The sequence below is a fragment of the Molossus molossus genome, unplaced genomic scaffold (assembly GCF_014108415.1).
Source record: "Molossus molossus isolate mMolMol1 unplaced genomic scaffold, mMolMol1.p scaffold_m16_p_1, whole genome shotgun sequence".
NCBI classification, from domain to species: domain Eukaryota; kingdom Metazoa; phylum Chordata; class Mammalia; order Chiroptera; family Molossidae; genus Molossus; species Molossus molossus.
This window is the reverse complement of record NW_023425344.1, coordinates 115,404,044-115,420,174: the sequence shown is the minus strand read 5'-3', so window position 1 is coordinate 115,420,174 and position 16,131 is coordinate 115,404,044. Positions and strand designations below refer to the sequence as shown.

General features: G+C 39.6%; 1 protein-coding gene across 1 annotated transcript in view; it reads right to left on the bottom strand.

Moving 5' to 3' along the window:
- Positions 1 to 438: 438 nt before the first annotated feature.
- Positions 439 to 16,131, bottom strand: part of LOC118634588 (cyclin-Y-like protein 1) — a 36,903-nt gene continuing 21,210 nt past the window's right edge. The window contains exons 5-11 of the mRNA XM_036269222.1: positions 16,008 to 16,108; positions 12,747 to 12,782; positions 10,231 to 10,285; positions 9,290 to 9,406; positions 5,602 to 5,768; positions 1,905 to 2,067; positions 439 to 763 (exon numbers count right to left, since the gene is read on the bottom strand). Coding sequence (XP_036125115.1) covers positions 653 to 763; positions 1,905 to 2,067; positions 5,602 to 5,768; positions 9,290 to 9,406; positions 10,231 to 10,285; positions 12,747 to 12,782; positions 16,008 to 16,108 — 750 coding nt within the window. The 3' untranslated portion in view covers positions 439 to 652. The remainder of the gene's footprint in view (positions 764 to 1,904; positions 2,068 to 5,601; positions 5,769 to 9,289; positions 9,407 to 10,230; positions 10,286 to 12,746; positions 12,783 to 16,007; positions 16,109 to 16,131) is intronic.

Genomic DNA, 16,131 nt, shown 5'->3' with positions numbered 1-16,131 from the left:
TTACTTTAAATAATTCATATACAGTAACACTGTCCAAAAAGTCCAGGAGAAAAGAAAACAATGCATAATAAAAAAAAAAGTACCGCTTTTGCTCTAGGAAGCAATGAAAGGTATTTAAAAATTTTTCTAACATCAAAAAAAAAAATCTCATTTTTTCTCCAGCATTGAGGTAAACATTAAAGCATTTGAAACTACAGTATATAGGAATAGGTAACTTAAACTTTCTACATGAGAGTACCAAAGCTCAAAACAGAATGTCAGGTAGGAAGTTAACTAGAACTTTTTTAAAAGTTTAAGAAATACCTTTTATTTTTTATCCAAAAATAAAAGCAAAAATAAACACATGTAATTCCCTCTAGTAATTAAAATAATCAATCGAGAAATAAAAAATACTAAGGCTTATAAATTAAGCTTAGGCTAGAAAAGTTTCTTGTGATGTTTAACAACTTTCATTTCTTTTTTAAGAGGAACTATTAAACTTGCTGGAATAGATAAAATTATATTTCAACAGTCCTTGCTTTTGTTGACAAGAAGCTAATCATGCTAATACCCCTGATTTCTCCCTTAAAAGGAAATAACTTAGCTGAGTTTTGAGCAGGAGCGGTGATATTTCTCCAGTCGTAGATGAGTCTCATTGTGGCACATTTCTCCTTTAAGATAAGATGGCATTGGCATGCTGCATATCAGTAAAATTATCACAGCTGCTAAATTTTTTTATGGCCACCCTGCACAGGTTTGGGTTTTCACAATATCTGGAAATAGCCTAGGAGAAGAAATCAAATAGAGCATGTGTATGTTAGAAATGAGAGACTTCCAGCCTTAACACAGACAGCATCACTGAGAAGCCCTGGCCCCACCTCTGGATATACATTATAGGTACTGCCCCTTGGGAGAGCTGTGGGCTACACTGCTAGGGCCTTGGGATTCTACTTTATGCTGAATGACTAAGGTAACTCTTTCAGGGACTATGATCAGATTGCCAGAGCAAAGGGGAACTCAGAATTTTTTGAAGTTTGGGTTTTCTCAACGGTGTCAAAGGCATGACAGGCCCCTAACAACAATATCCTCTGTTGCCTGTACACTTGGTTCCTTAAATATAATAAACATGCACTTGGGCAGAATCAGTGTTTACTCAGCTATTGAAATTCCATCCAATGTTTATTAGTTATTACATACACTACACACATTTTAAGGAGGCAGGCATGTGTTAGACTTTATTGAATGGTAGGAAAGGTCTAATGATGGAAGCACCCACCATGAGGTACTATTATACTTGCATGTTAATTAAGGTACAAACACATCTTATTCTAAAGTACCATCAAAGTACCACAGAAGCTGTCCATTTTAAAAATGTCCATTTCAGTTGTGAATAATTTTGTTGTACACTCACCAAAAGTCAGAAGCCATAAATATTACTTTGTTCCATGACAATTTTCATTAAAAAACATGTACTTTCTACACCAAGTATTTGGAACACGTATCACACAATCTAAGTATAGGTCTCTCAGGTGAGCTTTGTCAAATAAACTTGGGGGACTGAACTGTGATATATACAGAAAAGACATGAATTTATAAACTGGGTTAAGAAAAGTAAGTAGATTATGTTTGTAGATATGATTAGTGATACATTTGTAAGAAATCATTCATGTATGGTTAGAAAAACAGAGTTAAAAAATCCATCAAAGATTAAATTTTAATTAAAATATTCTGAATCATGGTCACAACATGTGGGGTTCTTATATAAACCATAAAAGATACCAGAAATACAATGGAGAGAGTTAATAAGCTTTCTTCAATGTGTTAAAGAGCTTTGCATTTCCCTAATCACTACATAATATGACTGAGCCACGAATGTGGTTTCGGTGTCTGGCAGAAAAGCCCACTTTGTGATCCCACAGCCTCACCTCCAGCTTCTGTGCTCTTTCTTTTCGAAGAGGAGCAAATACAATAGGCAGTCCGTGGTCACCTGCTAAGGTCTGAAGGTCAAAATAGTATTTGGCATAGACACTGGCAGAGACATAAAGATTAAACTGGAGTAGATATATATATTGCCTTTCCAACTCATTCCTGGGGAAGATGAAAAAGAGAAAACCAGCACAGGACAATTTTAGTTGACTTGGCAATCTTCATATTATCATTCTATGCTACTAGGAAGGCTCTAAGATTTGTTTTGAAACAAATAAAAGCTACCCAGCTGTACTAATACCCTAACCTTTAAACAGGCAAACAGGGACAGCTGATGTGGTCCTTTCTGCATCCCAGCCCTTTGCTTTGGGGACCACAAGGAGGGGGGAGGGGGGATCACATATCCTGTGCAGTGGTGCTGCTGACTGGGGCTCATTCTTCAGCTAAAGATCATGCTCCCCACTCACTCACAAGACCCCAAGTCAAGGCTCAGATGAAAGGAATGATGTGCTGCTTCTTAGCTCTGAAGAACTCGCAGACATTTTCACCATAACAGAAAGGGGCTTATAGAAGTAGATATGTGCCAACAAAAGGAGTGGGCACATCACCACGGCAACAAGTGGATCCACTGAGAGCCACTACTGTTATCTCTGAGGGAAAACTCCTGAGGTAACAAGGATTCATCTCTAATAAATAAATAAGTGTGCCAGGTTTGATAAGGGAACCCCCCCTCGTCCCGCAGTGCAGGAGACTAATGTCAAACAGCACAGTGCACGATTCTGTTCACCTTAATCTCTGGTCTGCAGGCCAACGCTCTAACCACTGAGCAAAACCAGCCAGGGCTCTGTTCACCTTAATCTTACTGGGGTGAGAAGCTGTCATCATGACAGAGCTGGATGCATGTTCAAACCGTGGAAGGCAGAAAGACTACAGATCACTGTCTCGGTGGACTAAACCACTTTACCGTATGACCTCTGACTGAGCACTGGACATCCTCAGACAGTGCTCTCCCCGCTGGGACTGCAGCCCTGCGATGCTCTGCACCCCTGACCTTGGCAGAACAGAAGGGAACATTTCACATTGGGTGAGTTCAATAAAGTGGGAAAGGAAATTGGGGAGCAGTCCTTTGCTATGTGACCATACTCTTGTCACTTGCCAAGTTCTTAAAGAAATATAAAATTGGAGTAAATTGCACTACTTCCAGTCATCCCTTGATAGAGGTAATTAATAAAATATGAAATGCCTGAACATACATGAGAGAGGCTTATTTTCTAATGTATTTGTTTTCTCAGTATTAAAGCTTGAATGTTTTATCCATTGGACGGGTCGACAAAAGCTTGCTGTTCTCCTCTATGGAGAGCAGTCAGAATATGAGCAGAGATGAGGTTTTCTCACTTGTTACACTTCAAACCTAACTGAACCGACATCCAAAATGAATGTCCTGTTCCTATGGCTGTAAGTCTATAAAAATATAAATCAGACAATGATTTTTATTTTTTTTATTCTCACCCAAAGAAATTTTTCATTTATCTTCAGATAGAGCAGGAGGGAGTGAAGGAAGAAGTGAGCGAGAAAAACATTGATGTCAGAGAGACACATCAAGTGGCTGCCACCCACATGACTCCAACTTATCTTAAAGAAATGAGAAAAAGGCCCTGGCCAGTTTGGCTCAGTGGTTGGAGCATTGGCCCGCAGACTGGAGAGTCCCAGGTTCGGTTCCTGCTAGGGGTGCATACCTCAGTTGCAGTTTGTCCTCGGCCCCAGTTGGGTCGTGTGGGTGGCAAACAGTCAGTGTGTCTCTCTCGCTTTGATGTTTCAATCTCTTTCTTCTCCCCTCTCTCCCTCCCACTCTATCTGAAGATAAATGCAGAAATGTCCTCAGGTGAGGATAAAATTAATTAAAATAAAATAAATAAATAAAAAAAATAAAGGAATGAGAAAAAGAACAATGAACAATGCCCAAAGCGAATAGAAAAAATGAAATAATAAAGACCAGAGCAGAAACAAAGAAAATAAAATAATACAAAAGATCAATGAACTAAGATCTGATTCTTTGGAAAAATAAACACAATGGATAAACCTTAAACCAGACTCATCAAGAAAGAGAGGTCACAAATATATTAAAAGCAGAAATGAAAGAGCAGTAGGAACAATTCACACCACAGAAATAGAAAGAATATAAGAAAATATATGAATAATATTCCAACAAATTAGACAGTCTGGAAGAAACAGACAAATTCATAGAAACATACAATCTTACTAAACTGGATTAAAAAACCAGAGCCCTGGTGGTTTGGCTCAGCAGTTAGAGCATTGGCCTGCAGACCAGAGAGTTTCGGGTTCAGTTCCTGAGAAGGGCATGTACCTCGGTTGCAGTTTGTCCCTGGCCCCGGGTAGCGTCATGTGGGTGGAAACCAATCAATGTGTCTCTCTCACATCAGTGTTTCTCTCTCTCCCTTCCCCACTCTCCTCCCACTCTATCTGAAGAAATGCAAAAAATATGTCCTCAGGTGAGGATTTAAAAAAAATAAAAAGTAACAAAATCTGAAGAGACTGATTACAACCAACAAAATCAAAGTTATAATAAAAACATTTTTAAACAAAAGTCCTGAAAATGATGTCACAAGTAAATTTGACCAAACATCCCAAGAAGTACTGACACCAGTCTGCCTCAATCTACTGCAAAATATTCGAGAGGATGGAAGACTCCCAAGCTTATTTTAAGAGGCCAGGAATATCCTAATTCCAAAACTAGTTAAGACACTACAAAGATAGAAAATTATACTACAGCTCTGGCCAGTTTGGCTCAGCGGTAGACTGTGGGCCCATGAACCAATGAGTCACGGGTTCAATTCTGGTCAAAGGCATGCATGTACCTGGGTTGCAGTTCACCCCCAACCCTGGTTGGGGTTGTGCAAGAGGCAAGCAGTCAATGTGTCCCTCTCACATCCATGTTTCTCTCTCTCTCTTCCTCCCTCTCACTCTATCTGAAGATAAATGGAAAAATATCCTCGGGTGAGGATTAAAATAAATGAATAAATAAAATAAATAAAAATAGCCCTGGCTGGTTTGGCTCAGCGGTTAGAGCGTCGGCCCACAGACTGAAGAGTCATGGGTTTGATTCCGGTCAAGGGCACATACCTTGGTCACAGTTCAGTCCCCAGCCCAGTTGAGATCATGCGGGGGAGGCAACCAGTCGATGTGTCTCCCTCACATTGTTGTTTCTTTCTCTCTCTCCCCTCCCACTCTGTCTAAAAATAGATGGAAAATTTCTCAGATGAGGATAAAAATAAATAAATAAATAATAAAAATAAAAATACATAAATAAATAAATAATGAAAAAGAGGAATAAAAAAGGACTGGAACTGGTAGATGGCTTTAAGAAAGCCATGAAGATATTTGCAGTACTATGATTCTCGGGTCTAAGCTTGTACAACTTCTGCCAATAACTACCAGAGAAATACATTTAAAATGATCACACTGGTTATTACAACAACACATGAAGATGTACTAATTAATGAGAAGGAATATTAATTGTTATAACAAATGTGGACCGAAAAATGTATGTAATTTTATGCCTAGTTCAGTTCTCCACACGATGTACCCTTTAAAAATATTTCTTAATATGTAATCTTTATGGGAGCAAATCAGCTATTGGAAAATGTTAGCAAGTTCACCAAAACCTTCCAAACTCACAGGTCCTTAAGTGTAATGTTCTTCATGACTCTGCAGAAGAACACATTTTGTACAATCAGATCATGCAAATACTTGGAGGCAAGAAGAATGGCCCCCAAGACAACTCGTTTCCAGTTCGTGGGGCCAATATCTATTCTGGCATAAATCACAAGTCTTTCTAAGTAAACCTGCAAAAGTAAAACACGGGTCTTTGATTTTAGTTCAGTTTAAGTGCTGTGATAATAATGGTTAGGAAGGACAGATTTCACCTATTTGTGACTTGACTCCTATTCTTAGGTTCTACAGAGACTGCTTGGCCAGCCAAAGCCAGAGGCAAAGTCACTGTTGCAAATCAGATACTTTGTTGCCTATGTTGCTCATGTGACTTTCCAGCCCAATTTTTGGTCACAGGAATGAATGGACATCTTAACAAAGGACCCTCTGAAGAAATGTCATTACCTTTCCACTTGCAAAGGGCAGGATACCTGAGTTCCTACCACGTGCACTATTTCATACCTGGCAAGTAGTTATACAGTGATTTTACATAATTCCTGAATATGTAAATCCCTGATAATACTGAACACACAAATACCTTCTTTACACAGTAACTAGTCCTATGCAGCACAAGCAGTAGATAAAACAGGTTGTCAAGAGGGCCCCCCAGTGGCTGCTGTGCGGTGCAGCAGGACAGGCAGTACAAAGGGCTGTGCTTGATGCAGGTCTTGACTGTCAAGTATTCCTGGATTTAGTGCCTTTGTAAGAGACACACATGCACACAAAGGAGAGTCCTTTTTATATCCCTCGTCTTCACACCCCCAGGATCACTTTATGAAATTCATCTCTGTCTTACACAGTCTGAAGCTTAGTCAGTGCTGGTGGTTTCAGATGGTAACAGAGCTGCCATCTCTGCATCCCTGGTCCTCTACACCTGCCAGGAGCTTGTGAGGGTTCATGATTTCTTTACCTTGTATCACATGTCTATTCTACAAAGAACTGGGTGAACTTAACAGCTAAGTAAAGGTTACAAAGGCAAGTGGTGATTTGTTGTTACCTTGAAGGGTGCTTTGCAGAAGAGTATGTATGCCATTTGCCAACAAAGTCCCATTTTAAAGAGTATGTTAATTGTCTGAGGTTATCAGATTAACAGCTCAGATTTGCCAATGTTCTTCAAACCCAACTGTATTTTTAAAACCAAATGGTTATTGAACATTATATGATCTTAGTGAAAGTTTACACAAATCCCCAAAACCCAGCACTTGCAGATATCCTAATAATAAACCTGCTTAAAAGGTCCAACTTTGTACTTTATGGGACTAGCTAGAGGCACTTATACAACACTGGCAATCTCTCACCTTCCTGACACCTTTACTGGCAGACTTGGTATGTGCCATCCTCACTCATTCATGCACTTGCCCTCCTGTGTCAGTGGACCTGAGATTTCCCTTCTCACTGAAGCTGACTCCTCTCTCAGTGATGTCGATCCCATCCCACTTCTGAAGAACACCTCCCACAGTTCCCCCTTTTTGAAGAATCCTCCCTGTCTACCAGAGATGTTTCCCTATGTGTTGACACTGTTCCCTGCCACCCCCCGACCCCTAGAATGCTTCCCCTCATTTTGCTCACAGTAAATGCCCTGATGCTGCTTCTCATCTCCCACTGTCTCCTTAACCCACTCTGTCTGCCCCCTGCCGCTATCACTCTATTAAACTATTGCTGAGACCATCTGTGCCTTCACATATACACACCAGAGCTCTTCATCCCAACTCCCCCTCCTCAAGCACTCCCTAATGTCATAAATGGTACTGCCATTTGCCTAGTTGTGCTGAGTTTTGGGGATTGGTGTAAACTTTCACTAATTCTAATTCAGTAAGCCTGCTCAATCTGTTAGTGATTCTTGTTATCTTCACCTATCACTGGTCATCAGGCTGCTTTCTATTTTATTTGTCACTTCTCACCTGGATCACTGCTATTGCCTCCTGACTTCTCGGCCTCCACTTGAACTCCCAGCTACAGTCTATTCTCCCCAAACAGCCAGGACAGCCTCCATAATCAAGAGCACTTCACAACCCTGCTCAATATCCGCCAAAGGTTTCCCATCAAACAAAGAAAAATGTAATGTCTTCCCATGGCCTGCCAGCTGCAGGGCCCTATAAGATAGGACGCTGCCCTTCTATGTCCTCATGTCCTACATTCTTTCCCTCATTCCACACTCTGACCACACTGGCCACACCTCATTGTTGCTTGGACACACAAAACATGGTCCCCTCTGCTTACGACAATGCCAGAGCTCCTCACCCTCCTCAATTCAGTCAGGTCATGATTCAATTGTTTCCTCTTTAAAAAGGCTCTTCTGAATTGGACCCTCTAATATAGCAAGCTGCTGTAATCTCTTTATCTCTTTCCCTGCTTCATCTTGGTATTTACTACTACCTGAAATATTCATCTTTTAAAAAACACTCATTTAAAAAATATTTATGTCTTCCTCGGTATAATACATGCTCAATAAAAGCAAAAACTTGAATCAACCATGTCTCTCCTCCATCCTCAGCACTGAGCTCTGTAAGGACCATGAGCACGAAAGGGGGAGTCCCCAGGAGTGGGTGACAGTGGTGGGGAAACCAGGAGAAAATAATAAAAAGTCAAGATATGTGAGGTTCAAGAAAGAGAGTGAGGTCAAAATGCTAAATGTGGATCATAATTCCCTACCTGCAGCTCAAATTCAGGCTGTTTCACACATTCAGATGATTCCTAGAGATCGCACTCTGCTGTCTCCCAGGTGCATCAAGCTTGATTTGTCTACAGAGGACTCCCCCTCTCTCAGCCCAGACACCCTCCTTCCTTACTACTGAGTTCTCCACATGGAATCACCCTCCTGCCTTCACCACCACCTGCTAAGTCCTCCTGGTGGCTGGCAGCTCCATGAAAAGGCCTGTGTCTGATCCAGTGTCCACGAGGGGTCTCTAGTCAGAAGCACAGTGGCCTCTCCAAAATTTTACCTGAATACTGAAGGAGGAGGCACTGACCTAAGGATTTGTTCCCTCCCGACCATGCAGTACACTTTCCCCTTTAGGACTGCTGGGGGCAGGGCCACTTCTCACTAGAATAGAACTACTTATTCCAAAGGAAAAACTCTTCCCATAGGAATTCTGTATGAATGACACAAAGGTCCTCGCATAGCCTGTTCAGGAACTACTGGCACTATAATCCTGGGCAACGTCACAGGCAGGCACAGGAAGACAGCAGGGATGGATTTACACCCATCATCCAGGGAACAGAGAATTCAGGGCTCCGGTTCTCAATCAGGACACAGTCAGAACTGCCTGGGGATACAGCCTGGGACGCAGCTCAGACCTACACTGAATCAGTCACTGCCCAGGAACCAGATGGTTTTGTTATTGCCCTTTATGCCTGTCAGCACACCTTGTACGTGTGCATGTGTGTGCACTGCATGTGCACGTGTCTCCTGAGGGGTGGAGGCAGAAACCAGAACTTTCTCCTGCTGCCTTGAATAGCAGGTGTTTTGTGATGAGAAAAGCAAGGACATTGGAAATCATAATGATTATTAACCTCAAATGTGTGTATTTCACAACTATTCTTGGATGGGTGTCTCTAAAAAGGTTTGGATGATTTTTTCAGGAACCTACTTTTATTTGATCACACCCCAAGGACAAGGCAGGAAAGATACTTCCTGAAAAAAGAACTATCTTACCAAAGTTGTTATTGCAAATTGACCCGTTAGACAAAAGGCATTGAAAAGAGGCCGAATGAAACTGTAAATAGATTCGGGATCAGGATTATGATAATATTCCTCTGGATCCATTTCTTCCTGAAAGGAGAAAATGCAATGTAAGAATCCAGTGAACAAAAACACTTAAGTACTTCTATGGTGGCAATTTTCTAATTGTGCCCACATGTCCCTGAAAATAATTTTCAATGGGTGACCTGTGTTTTTTTCTTATAGGAATAAACAATGGGACTTGAAAAAGCAATAGTGATGCAAAACCACCACTCATTAAAGATAAATACAGGCACAACCTCAGAAAACTTATGTGTTCCTTTCCACCTTCCCTACAGAATTCTATCTAAATATAAACTAGCTTTAGGCTCAAAAGTCTTGTTGATTGCCCTGGTCTACTGCTCTGGGGTCAGCTCTGAATATATACTCTCAGTAACCGGCAGGCGCTGAGGCTGGGCCCTGCTGCACAGCGTCACAGCCACACATCGCTGCAGAGCCTCTGGAGCGGGGAGCGGAACAGTCTGGTCATTCCAGTTTGTTCAGAATTTAAAGAGTTAAGTTTCTTCATAGAGGTCTTAACATATCTTAGGTTTATTTACAAATATTTACTAGTTTGATGCTACTGAAAATTATCTTTTAAAAAGTTGCAATTTTTGTTTTGGGGCATGTTTACTCTCCTTAGCTCACTAATTATACAGAACTGCAACTCAGCTTTACTGACATTTTTCTTACACAACATTCCCTTTGTAAAATAATTAAATATAACATAGGGTGGAAAAAAACAAAAGAAAATAATTTTGACTCCAAGCTAGAGGGAGTAATTCTCTTCCAGTAATTAATTTCAAAGCAAATCAGCATGAAATAAACATGACTGTATGAGAGAAAAATACAACCTCCATACAACTGAAACTTACTGTATATGACGGATACAAGTACTCCTCAATAATATCCTTGGTTTTGTTTGAATCTCTATTAAATAAGAACATGCATTTAAAAAATGAATCCAAAAATTGTTACTGTCTTAGGAGCAGGTCTGCTGGGAGTAGACAGAGGGATGGAGGGAAAAGCTAAACCTCGAACACAGTCCTTCTACACATTCTCAGATTCTGTAAGAATTTTCTGACCTCTTTTTACTCAGCCATGAAATTCTAGAAAATCTTTTCTACACTAACCAGCCAGAGTTCCCTTTATAAGCACTGACCCTCCCTGATAGGCAATGCGGGTCAACCAAATCTATTTCCAGCCCCTGAGCTCACACTGGAATACAGCAGAACATTGATGAGGCAGCAGTGGTGGGCAATCGTGCAGGTGAAAATGAGATTCATGCTTTTTCCCTGTATTGTTTTTTTCTTATTTGTTCATTATATTATATTCTTATCTTGTCTCATTTAAATAGTTTGAGTTAAGCCCTGGCTGGTTTGACTCAGCACTAGAGTGTCGGCTCATGGACCAAAGAGTTCCAGGTTCCATTCTGACCAAGGGCACGTACCTCGGTTGCGGTTCATCCCTGGCCCTGGTCAGGGTCATGTGGGAGGCAACCAATCAATGTGTTCCTCTCACATCAATGTTTCTCTCTCTCTCCCTCTCTTCCTCTCACTCAGTATGGAGATAAATAAAAGAATATCCTCAGGGGAAGATTTAAAAATAAAAATAAATAGTTTGAATTAAAAATGCCTTTTTATTTTAAAAGTGATCAGTCTATTGAAAAATATTTCTTAAATTGATTTTACAGAAGTAAAATGAGAGTGAGAGATAGAGAGAGAAAAAGACAGAAACATTGATTGGCTGCCTCCCACACATGCCCTGACCAGGGTTCAAACCTGCCACCTGGGTGTTTTGCAGGCCTCTGGGGTTACCCTAGACCATTTTCAGGAGACCCGCGATGCCAAAACTGTTTTTATAGAAATAGTAAGGCACTGCCTGCTTTTACACTGACATCTGTATAAAAGCAAAAGTCAGTAAAACGATCTCTGAGCATGACTCAAGTACCACACTGTATGCTCAGCCATTCTATTCTTCACTGACACCTGTTGTTGAAAAATATTCTGTTCTACTTAAGAACATCTTTGATAAAGCAGTAAAAATGAATAATGGTATTATCCTTGATTCTCCTCTTTATATGCTGATCAGTGGAAAGCATGCATCAAGCGCTTCTGCATACTGAAACGTGGCTGTTTTGAGGAAAAGCACTTGTGACTTAGTTGTGAGTTGAATAAGCTACGTTTTTTATAGAATAACATTTCTGTGTGAGAGTACAACTGTCATTCTCTCAAAACTGAAAAGTGAGCCTGTCACTCAAGAAAAATAACTTGTATACTTGTTGTCAATGACATAATTCAAGCTAACATGCTACAAATCAAGATGGAGAAAACGTGTAGCATTTTGTGAGCTTTACAGCTTTTCAATAGTTAAAGGCTTTTCTGGTAAGACTGGTGGTGATACAATACTAACAAAAGTGAGTCTGAACACAGTATAAAGAAATGTAAACCAATACTTTGCAAATGAGCAATGTATAATATTATTTAAAAATTAATTACAAGTAAAGAGATTTACTCAGCATACAAGATATATGAATGGGTAGTAATTTAACACAGACCTTACTACAAGCTCATGTATATGATTTAAAATTCCATTGTAACTAATTTAAGAAACTAGCACTTCTGCCCTTTTGCTACAATATCAAAGAATATTCACAGTTACCTGAAGGCTTTAAAAATACAAACTATTCTAGCCATAAAGGTACATGAGGGTGGGTTTTCTCTATATTGTTTCTTTAAAACAAATTATTCAGATGACTGAAGTAATGACAAATGATTGAAGACAGGGTATACATGAAAACCAGCTATCTTCTACTAAACCAGACACAAAGAGATTTGTAAAATGTAAATAAATGACACAATTTCCACTCAACAGTTTCATTATAAAAAGCAATTCTATCTTTTAAATAAAAATTATGTAAATAAAAAATTATGGTTCCCAATCAGGGGTGATTTTGTCCCCTGGGAATCATTTGGCCAAGGTTGGAGACAGTTTTTGCTGTCACCGTGTGGCATGGGAAGAGGGTACTATTGCATCCAGTGAGTAGAGCCCAGGGAGGCTGCTAAACATCCTATGATGACAAGGTCATCCGCCACAACAAGGAATTATCCAGCTCAAAATTTCATCAGTGCTATAAAAAAACATGTTCCAAGATACAAGGACTTATTTTTCAATTCTCAATTTTCATCTCTAATACAGAAAATATCAATATAATGCACATAAACAAACATCCTAAGGGATCCTCAATAACCTTAGCCATCGATTCACTTCAATAATGTAGTCAAAGCGCTCTATGGCTTACTCCAATAATGTCTGTAGTTATTACCTAACACTATACTTTATATCTTGTAAGTTTATTAGCTAGAATAACAAGATAGGTTTTAAAACTCACCTGTTCTTAATGTGGTAATATATTGCTATAGCCAGGCTGTGGAAGAAAAAAAAAATTGTAACAACTGATTTTATGTGAGGTCTGAAGACATGTCTGAAAAGGGGTTGTGGTGGGGGAAGACCTGCCCAGCTGCCCAGTGGCCATAGAATCCTCATACAGAACAGCACATGGGCACTTTTCACCTTGTTGGAGTTCTTTGCCTTTTAACAAAATTAGAAAAACCAAAATGCTACAGAATGTGCTGTCAAAACACGTTCAAATGATTATTATAATACACGTTATTCCACATCTCCCCTGTCATTTGCCTTCTACCCACAAAACCTTTCATCCTGCACAAGTCACATCTATCTGTACACATGCTTAAATTTAAGTCACACAGTAGCTTTTCCACCTACCCACCCATTTTCCATCTTTTCCCTGAAGGTAAATAAAATGCTCCATACCAAATAAAATCAATTATTTAATAAAATCACTTTTACATAATTATGAGAAAATGTAATGGCAGATATAAGAACACACCACACCAGTAGGTCTAACTCTCCTAAAATAAGCAGTGCTAACAAGGCAGCATAAGAGGACACAGTGTAATATTAATAACATTTCCAAATTAGTTAAAAAAAACTCTTTATTGAGCAGATGTCTGTCCTCAGCTACAGTGTAAGGTACCGTGTTCCTAAGGTATTCACAGACGCTGCGCACTAGGAAACAAAGGGGGGCTGTAGGTCAAGTGATGTGCTTTTCCTCTTTGCTCCCAGTGTCTAAAATGAAGCTCAAAATAAGTGAGAAAAAGCAAATCTGAATTTTATAACAAGGTCTACAGAATATTAGCACTCGTAATAAGACCTATAATATTGTTTGCATCAAAGGTGGGTACTTCTATAGTGCTTCAAACAGTTTCATCTTGTTGATTTAAAAATACAGAATTTGAACCATATAAGTTGAAAAGAATAAATGGATTTGTGATGACACTTAATCCAACAACCCATTTCACAGATGAGGTGACCAGAGCTTAAAACTGACTTGCTCAAGTTCCCCCAGCAGTGAGCAAGTTAAAACTTATTGTGCATCCAAAAATTAGACTAATTTGGAGAAGAAAAGCATAACATGTACTGGTCTGAGAAAGGTCAATCTCTGAAACTACTTTTGAATTATATGCTCTAAAATCACAATCTTTTGAATTCAAAAGAATCTATGGAATGCAGCCAGAGTGGAGTTGTTTTCATCCATAAATTTAATCTCCCAGCTGAATAAAAAACTCCAGTAATTATGCAATGGGTGCCAAGGCTCAGGACTTAGACAAGGACAGGGCTCAATTTTTAGTGAAACAATTTGATCTCAACTACTGTTATAAGTGAGAGAAGTTACATTATTATGATTGTGAACTTGTAATTCAAGTACTTTTAATTAAAGTAGAAGTTACTGATTGTTTAGTTAGCAGAAAAGCTGGTACAATAGAAACAAAATTAAGTTTAGAAACAAATTATGTTTTTAGAACTGAAAAATAAAATTAGGATTGAGAATATTCATATTTTCAGGGAGCATTTCCCAAATTGTGCTCTGGGAAAACAACACTCACATCCCAGGGAGATGCTGACAATGTTCCTTGGACAACCCAGGGAATTCAGGAAGCTCTGCATCCCATTTTGGTTTCATTTCAGTCTTCAAGAAGCTTGAAAGATTCATCATAGGATGTTTGTTTTTAAAGAGTGTCTCCAACTGTGGCCTATGTGGTGCTTGCAGAACTTAAGGAACAGTTTATCTCATCGTAACACTGTTGTGTTGCTTCAGTGTAAATCTACCTGTGGCTGTGTTTCCACAACCTCACCGCTTTCATTTTTTTCTGCTGTGATTTTCTTCTATAAGGATTGATATAGTGTCTTGAAGACTTATTGATATATCTATACATATACATAATAATTAAATTTAATACATCTATAAAATTAAAACCTCAGTTGAACAAATTTTATCCACAAAGAAGTTGGCTTTAAAAGTTATTCCTTAACACTGTTTGATGCGCCTGGCTGGTGTGGCTCAGTGGTTGAGCATTGACCCATGCACCAAGAGGTTGCCAGTTTATTTCCAGTCAGGGCACATGGCCAGGTTGTGGGCCAAATACCCAGTGCGGGGCATGCAGGAGGCAGCCAAATGATGTTTTTTCTTATCGATGTTTCTATTTCTCTCTCTCTCTCTTTCTATAAAATCAATAAAGAAAAAAAATATTTTTTAAAGAAAAGTTTGATGCATTTTTTCTGAAAGGAGAAGTGAATTTTAATATAAACACAGTATAGAAGAGCCCTAGAGAGTTTGGCTCGGCATTTAGAGCGTCCGCCTGCAAACCAGTGGGTCGTGGGTTTAGTTCCTGCTAAAAGCACGTACCTAGATTGCAGTTTGTTCCTGGCCCCGGTTGGGTTAGTGTGGGTGGCAGCTGTTCAATGTGTCTCTCTCACATTGATGTTTCTCTCTCTCTATTCCCTCCTCTTTCCCAACTGCTCTATCTGAAGATAAATGGAAAAATGTCCTCGGGTGAGGATAAAAAAAAATACATTAGAAGAATAAATATGCAATGGGAGAAACCTGACAAGAGCCAATTAAACCTAAAGGCCGATGCACTCTGGTGCCAGCAGGGGACAAGCTGCTCCTTCTTCCAGGGGGAGCTTCCAGAGGAGCACACATAGTTGGAGGCCTAGATCCCATAAAGAAATACTTTTTTCTAGAAACATCCAATAAAAAGCACCTCTTCTTTTACTGTTCAACAATGTCACAACAACAGTAATGCATCAAGTAACTATCAATAAATACATCTGAGGGGATGTTGTATTTGCTAACTGGCATTCCCTTCTTCCATCCACTCTAAGAGTATAATGGAACCTGAAATCACTATATACTTGACACTAGTTTTTTTCTTTTTCTTTTTTAAATCCTTAACTGAGGATAATTTTCCATTTATCTTTAGATAAAGAGAAAGAGACACAGAGAAACATCAATGTGAGAGAGACACACTGACTCCTTGCCTCCCACATGACCCCAACGAGGGCTGGGACAGAACCACAACTGAGTTATGTGCCCTTGACCAGAATCAAACCCTTGACTCTTTGATCTGTGGCCAGAAAATCTAACCACAAAGCCAAATCAGCCAGGATGACGGCAGTTTTTTACCCTGATCACTGAAAAGGACAAACAAATGACTGAAATTACATAGGGAAGGATGCCGGTAGCATAAAGGGTCTGTCAATGAGCCCTGGGCAACCTATTTGTACTCACGATTGCACAGTGATTATAACACTAGGCTCGGACAGTGTGCTCTCATCTAAAAAGATGGTTGAGCATGAGCTGTGCTTTTCACGAAGGAGATCTGGAGACACCTGAAGGGGAAGGGAATAGAATA